The following is a 7,174-nucleotide window of genomic DNA, read 5'->3' on the forward strand; positions in this document are numbered from 1 at the left end:
AAATGTTCTACTGATGTCAACAGTGGTACCATCAAGACAGATTGTAGTCTGTCCAACTTTTTGAAAGATGTAGTCAAAAAAAAATTTGTATTCCCATTTAATTGGAATTAATTAGAAGGAAGTATGCAATCCACTATGTTGAAAAGAAGATATAAAGCTGTATGTCATCTGTATAATAATAAAAGCTAATGCCAAGTTTCCTAGTAATATCACCTAAAGAGAGTATGCACAAAATTAATTACAAAGGGCCTAAAACGGAACCTTGTGGAACACCGAAATTTACCTGCAATAGAATGGCCTACACAAGTAGGCATTAAAAGAAATCACATTTTATATGAAAAACAAGAACCTACATAAGAAAATCCAAATGAGTGACATTAATTATTAAGCAGTGAAAAAAAAGATACTGGCTATATATGCAAGATTTTTATAAAACAGGCCCTCAGACCTCAGAGAGGTCATTTGAGTGGATATTGGACTGTGTTCAGTAAAAGGAAGTGGTTTGGCTTCTCTCCCTGTGCGTTGTCTCAAACATTGCTGTTATTATCTGTGATTTGGCACTCCTCATGAGAAACCCGAAACAAACGTCCACTCTCGACAGCCGCACGGCTAACACTGCTTTCACTGAGCTGAACACACAACCATCACAGAGATCAACGCACACTTTCCCCAGGATGGAGGTGTTGGCGATAGACTGCCGAAGTTATTCAGTGGATGGACAATAAACATGGCATAATCATGAAAAATGAAACGGTACTTATTGAGTTTTGTAATTAATATTCATCACAAAATGCAGTAAAACACAATATAAGCACTTTCCTAGATGTCTTTGTAAGAAAGCACCAGCAAGAAACATAAATGTAAATGACCTATAAATTTATGGTTGACAGTACTCACAATTCTCTTCCTTGTGGCTTCCTGCCCACAGTTTTGCTACAGGGGACAAACAACTTATTTGACGAATTGCGAAACTCAAGGACCACAAAGGCCGTATTGAAGTGACGACATATATAAGTGACGTGTCTTTCAATGTGCAGAGGGACACTTTGTTCTCCAATGAATTAAAGATTACTTGTTTCTTTCCGAGAAAGACATTCCAGCCCCAAATAATGTAGTGTGTGATGTTGCTGCATGTTCAAAAGGTTGACTCCTTTATGAGAAGCTCAAAGACTTTATTAAGACCACCCTGAAATTTTGACATCCAAGAAAATTCCCCTTTACACCTCCATGTAGTCACATAACTCAATATACCACACAAATCAATGAAATGAATAAATATCAGTCATAAATGATTCATTAAATGAGCAGAAATATATTGTTAATATTTCTTTTAGGTGGAAAAAATAGCAGATCACAAATCATATGTCACAGAAACATGAGAATGAGTATTTTTAACTCAGAATTTGTTTACTCAGAACACTCTAGCAAGCACATAAACATACAATGCATGCTAAAATCACCTTAGCAGCCACACGTCGATGCCTGTTTTGCATGGGTGAAGGCCACTCACTTTTTTTTCTCCATACAGTTATGTAGGTTAATTGGTAATGGTAATTTTGTATTCTTATTTATGGTACTGTAACTTACAGTAACATTACAGCTTTAGTCCCCCTGGAGCAACCTGAAGTTAATCGTTGCAGTGGTTCAAATAACCCCCTTTGGGCCTTAATCCAGCTACATCTATCTAGTTAAGTTCTCAGGGGTTTATCCATTAAGCTGCTGCCAAAAATTATTGACCTGCATTTAATTCTTCTACAACATTACTAAGAATCAAAGTGAGATGGTGAAAATAGAGTTAATACAGCAGATGTGTCAAGGTTACATCAGTATGTATTTGTAATGAGATGTTCAATGTCAGAGAACGAATGTGTGAAATGAAGGTATCACACACATTCACCTATTGGCACATGAACTATTAAGGATCCTCCCTTTACACAGAAAATGCCAGAATTTTGCATGCATCTGCTCTGACCGCACTCAAAGATGTCATCTTATTTCCATAAATTCTTTAGCGATGAAAGTGGGCGTTCAGTGAATTCACAATGTCTCTGAATCTGATAGACACACACAAAGAGGGCAAACTGAAGACACAAAATGACTTTTGTGTTCACTGTAACAATTTGTTTTTGTTTTAAATTGAATGGTGAAAACCATAAAATACTTAATATTGATGTTTTAAGACTGCATAAGAAACACATGAAGAAAATTGATAATGAAATAAATGAATTTAATAATAATCAATAATGGATTTGACACAGCTTCTGGGTAGGGTGGTCATCCACACGGTTGTAGGTCAGACTGTCTGGTTTTGAAATACCATAACTGCATTTTATCCAGAGATATATAATAAACAAATGAAGAATTAAGAGAAAGAATAGACAAATAAATAGGCCATGTTTAAGTTAATATTTAGTGGCATACATTTGAGATATATTGACTGAATATTGTGTTTTTTTTTCCTTCAGTATTTTGCCAACATAAAGAGTTACAAACAAAATATAGCAGAACAATCAGGGTATCTTCCGTCCAATCAATTTTTGTTTTAATATTGAAATCTGAAAAATGAAAAACGGGCACATATTTCGTTTTTCAATTATTCAATTATCCTTTGTTAGTGACTATGCTATCTACATTTTTGGTAGATAGTACTGTGTAGTCAACATATTTAGAAAACAAAGGGTTTAAATTCTAATCGGATACTTAAATGTTCACAGTAAAAGTAAGAGCCCCACACATGATACATTCATTATTAATGTCCTAAAAACGCCACGCATAATAATTATGTAAATCTTGTTTAAAATATATTCAGATTCATTATTGCATGTCACATTCTCTTTGTGTCAACTAATTGTTTGCTGCAATGTGTTTTATTCAGGTCCTTGTTTCTTCCTGGGTCTGGGTCCTCTTCTCTCTTACTGTCGGTTCATTTGGTCTGGGATCGGCACTGCCAGCAACTACTACAACAGCAAATACGGAGACATTGTGCGGGTCTGGATCAACGGTGAGGAAACTCTGATCTTGAGCAGGTAAGTTCTCTCTCTCACACACACACACACACACACACACACACTATTCCTTGTGAAAAAGACTTTACATTTTAGCATAATTTTAAAAGAGTATTATTACAGAAATACTTGTACTTAGTGCAAACTGAATGTAATGTTTACCGGTATACTCTGCATGCTATTTACAAATAATGAAAATGTATTCTAGTTTAAATTTATATTAAATGCAGTTAAGAGTGCATATTTGTAAGTAATTTCATAATTCTATTGTCTATTTGAAACAATCAAAATGTACTGTCAAATACACTGCCAATCATACATGGTAAACTAAAGTAAATTTCAATGTCAGTTCTAGTGGAACTTGAATGTCATTAAATATATTTATTGTATCCTTTGTTAGTGACTATGCTATCTACATTTTTGGTAGATAGTACTGTGTAGTCAACATATTTAGAAAACAAAGGGTTTAAATTCTAATTGGATAATTAAATGTTCACAGTAAAAGTAAGAGCCCCACACATGATACATTCATTATTAATGTCCTAAAAACTCCACGTATAATAATTATGTAAATCTTGTTTAAAATATATTCAGATTCATTATTGCATGTCACATTCTCATTGTGTCAACTAATTGTTTGCTGCAATGTGTTTTATTCAGGTCCTTGTTTTTTCCTGGGTCTGGGTCCTCTTCTCTCTTACTGTCGGTTCATTTGGTCTGGGATCGGCACTGCCAGCAACTACTACAACAGAAAATACGGAGACATTGTGCGGGTCTGGATCAACGGTGAGGAAACTCTGATCTTGAGCAGGTAAGTTCTCTCTCTCACACACACACACACACACACACACACACACTATTCCTTGTGAAAAAGACTTTACATTTTAGCATAATTTTAAAAGAGTATTATTACAGAAATACTTGTACTTAGTGCAAACTGAATGTAATGTTTACCAGTATACTCTGCATGTTATTTACAAATAATGAAAATGTATTCTAGTTTAAATTTATATTAAATGCAGTTAAGAGTGCATATTTGTAAGTAATTTCATAATTCTATTGTCTATTTGAAACAATCAAAATGTACTGTCAAATACACTGCCAAGCATATATGGTAAACTAAAGTAAATTTCAATGTCAGTTCTAGTGGAACTTGAATGATACCATGCTGAAGGCCCAGAAAAGTAGTAAGGACATCGTTAAAAGAGTCCATTTGTTTTAGGGTGAGCCATCTCTTTAAGGGCATGGCAGATGTTCTCTCCATTGTTTGTGATCTCATGGTTAATTCTGCAATTTTAGTATCTGCTATACATTGAAAACTCATTATATGTTATATGTAATTGCTGGTTTCTTGTTGCTGTGTTGCAGAGCATGATCTGCTTCAGAAGATTCATAAATATTTTGACACCTGGCAGACCGTATTAATCAAACCTGATGTTTACTTCAGACTGGACTGGCTTCACAGGAAGCACAAGGGAGACGCGTGAGTTCATGAGATGTTGTTTTGGAGATGTACGTACAGTACTGTAAATGCATGCACATACCATAGTATATGAAAGTGATGACATTTGTAAGAAACACTTTATCACAAATGCAGAACCCAGAGAGCTTTAAAACCTTCTTTTAGGACTGAATTGGTTTTCTTTTGTGAACATTTTTAAAGGCTTTGGAAAGTTGTGTTTTTTATGCTCTGTGTGTGTGTGTGTGTACGCATTTTTGTGACAAATGAGGACATAAATTTGTATAATGACAAAGGTATGACATAGGTATTACAAAGAGAAGGTGACTTTTCAGGACATTACCCCATGTCCCCACTTTTCAAAACGCTTATAAATCACACAGAATGGAGTGTATTGAAAATCTGAAATAGCACAAAGTCTCCTGTAAGGGGTAGGTTTAGGGGTAGGGTTGGTAAAGGGCAATAGAATATACGGTCTGTACAGTATAAAAACCATTACGCCTATGGGATGTATGTGTGTAAACCTCTGTGTGTGTGTGTATGTGTGTGTGTGTGTGTGTGTGTGTGTGTGTGTGTGTGTGTGTGTGTGTGTGTGTGTGTGTGTGTGTGTGTCTGTGTGCGTGTGCATGCGTGTGTGTGTGTTTCAGTCAGACGTTGCAGGATGCCATTGCAGCTCTGATCGAGGAGAAGAGAGTTCAGCTGACACATGCAGAAAAACTTGACCATCTCGACTTCACAGCAGAGCTGATATTTGCTCAGGTGAATGTGACATGCCAGAACGTCACACACACTTTTGAAACATGTATGAAAATGACTGACCTGTGTGTGTGTGTGTGTGTGTGTTTAGAGCCACGGGGAGTTGAGTGCTGAGAACGTCAGGCAGTGTGTGTTGGAGATGTTGATCGCGGCTCCAGACACTCTCTCCGTCAGTCTGTTCTTCATGTTGCTGTTGCTCAAACAAAATCCAGACGTGGAGTTAAAGATCCTGCAGGAAATGGACACTGTCTTAGGTATGAGCAGACACACACGATTCAGTCATCGTACTTTAAAGGAATTATTTCCTCATCCTTACTCTCTGTCATTTTCAACCTGTATATTCTGTAGTACACAAAAAGAAAACTGTTGAAGAATCTTTTCATAACACTTTTCAATTTACTGAAAGACTCAGAATTATTCAGTTTTGACAGTGTAGTCAGTGTATGTTTGATCCAGATGTTTCTCTGGTCATTTGAACATCGTGTTGTGATTGTGTTTTGTAGCGGGTAGGAGCCTGCGGCACTCACATCTGTCCAGGTTACACATTCTGGAGAGTTTTATCAACGAGTCGCTTCGGTTCCATCCGGTCGTGGACTTCACCATGCGCCGGGCGCTGAATGATGATGTAATCGAGGGCTACAAAGTGAAGAAAGGAACAAACATCATACTGAACGTGGGTCGGATGCACAGATCCGAATTCTTCCCCAAACCGAATCAGTTCAGTCTGGACAACTTCAAGAAAAATGTGAGTCTTCATTATAAAATGTGTTTCTTGCCTTATATTCCTGTCTTCAGTGCCTTTATAAACATTTACTATTAGCCATCACTCAAATAAATATTAATATTAATAAATTAATAAGATTTTTTTTTTTTTGTTAGAGAATTTTTTATATATATTTTATAGTATTATTTTGTATACATTTGATATATTTTTTATGATTCTATATATAAAAAAAAGATTCTGAAATTGCTGGAGGAAGATCCCATGTTACTTGTATTATATTTTTTAAATAATTTTAATATTTTATTTTGTATGATTTTAACACTTGTATTTAAATCCTACGCAATTTACCTTTGCTCTATTTTAAAATAAAAAACTTAAAAATATATAGTCCAGCAATCAATGAACAGTGACTTTTAAACTTATAATTGCATTGTTTCATTAATCTCATTATATACAGTAACTATATAATATCTACCAAATTGTTTATCATGTTTATCTCCCTTACAACCTTACAAAAAAGCACTGTGGTTATTATAGAATTTTATTTTGTATTTATTTATTTTACCAAATTATTTATTTTTACCAAAATAACATTGTTATAACAGTTATTGTTACTATTTAACTAACCCAGTATTGTGACTATTGTTAATACTAATTGTAATAGTATAATTTGAATTTTCACAATCCTTTATAATACAGTTATTTTATTTTAATGCAGAAACCATTAATTTTTCAGTATTTTCTTAAAAATGGCAATAAAGTCAATATTTAATCAATCAAAATAGTATGTTTTGGGTCCATGGCAGCACCAACAATGCAATTCCTTTCTCTGTCTCTCTCTATCAAGGTGCCGAGTCGTTTCTTTCAGCCGTTCGGATCGGGCCCGCGGTCGTGTGTGGGGAAGCACATTGCTATGGTGATGATGAAGTCTATTCTTGTGACACTGTTGTCTCGTTTCTCTGTGTGTCCTGTGAAGGGCTGTACTGTAGACAGCATCCCACAAACCAACAACCTTTCACAGCAGCCGGTGGAGGAGCCTTCGAGCCTCAGCGTGCAGCTCATCCTCAGAAACTCTCTCTGATTCACCACTAACATATCTGCTCCTGTGTCATTATTACCATGTATTTATCTACTGCTTTAGTAGTCAGTTCTTTGGATATTTGTGTTTAAATATGTATGTAATTCAGTGTAAAAGTAACTGTTGTTATAATATTGTGGCTTTCTGTGGAT

The 7,174-nt window shown here is 35.3% G+C and overlaps 1 protein-coding gene across 1 annotated transcript; it reads left to right on the forward strand.

Annotated features, from left to right (window-relative positions):
* The first annotated feature begins 2,243 nt into the window (after positions 1-2,243).
* On the forward strand, positions 2,244-7,174 carry cyp19a1a (cytochrome P450, family 19, subfamily A, polypeptide 1a). Its single transcript, XM_016276677.1, has 9 exons — positions 2,244-2,265; positions 2,876-3,026; positions 3,406-3,428; positions 3,666-3,791; positions 4,374-4,488; positions 5,112-5,223; positions 5,312-5,474; positions 5,724-5,965; positions 6,792-7,174. The coding sequence occupies exons 1-9, from the start codon at positions 2,244-2,246 to the stop codon at positions 7,023-7,025; spliced, it is 1,188 nt and encodes a 395-aa protein (XP_016132163.1). The 3' UTR covers positions 7,026-7,174.

Source organism: Sinocyclocheilus grahami, unplaced genomic scaffold (genome assembly GCF_001515645.1).
Source record: "Sinocyclocheilus grahami isolate Dianchi unplaced genomic scaffold, SAMN03320097.WGS_v1.1 scaffold105.1, whole genome shotgun sequence".
Taxonomy (NCBI): Eukaryota; Metazoa; Chordata; class Actinopteri; order Cypriniformes; family Cyprinidae; genus Sinocyclocheilus; species Sinocyclocheilus grahami.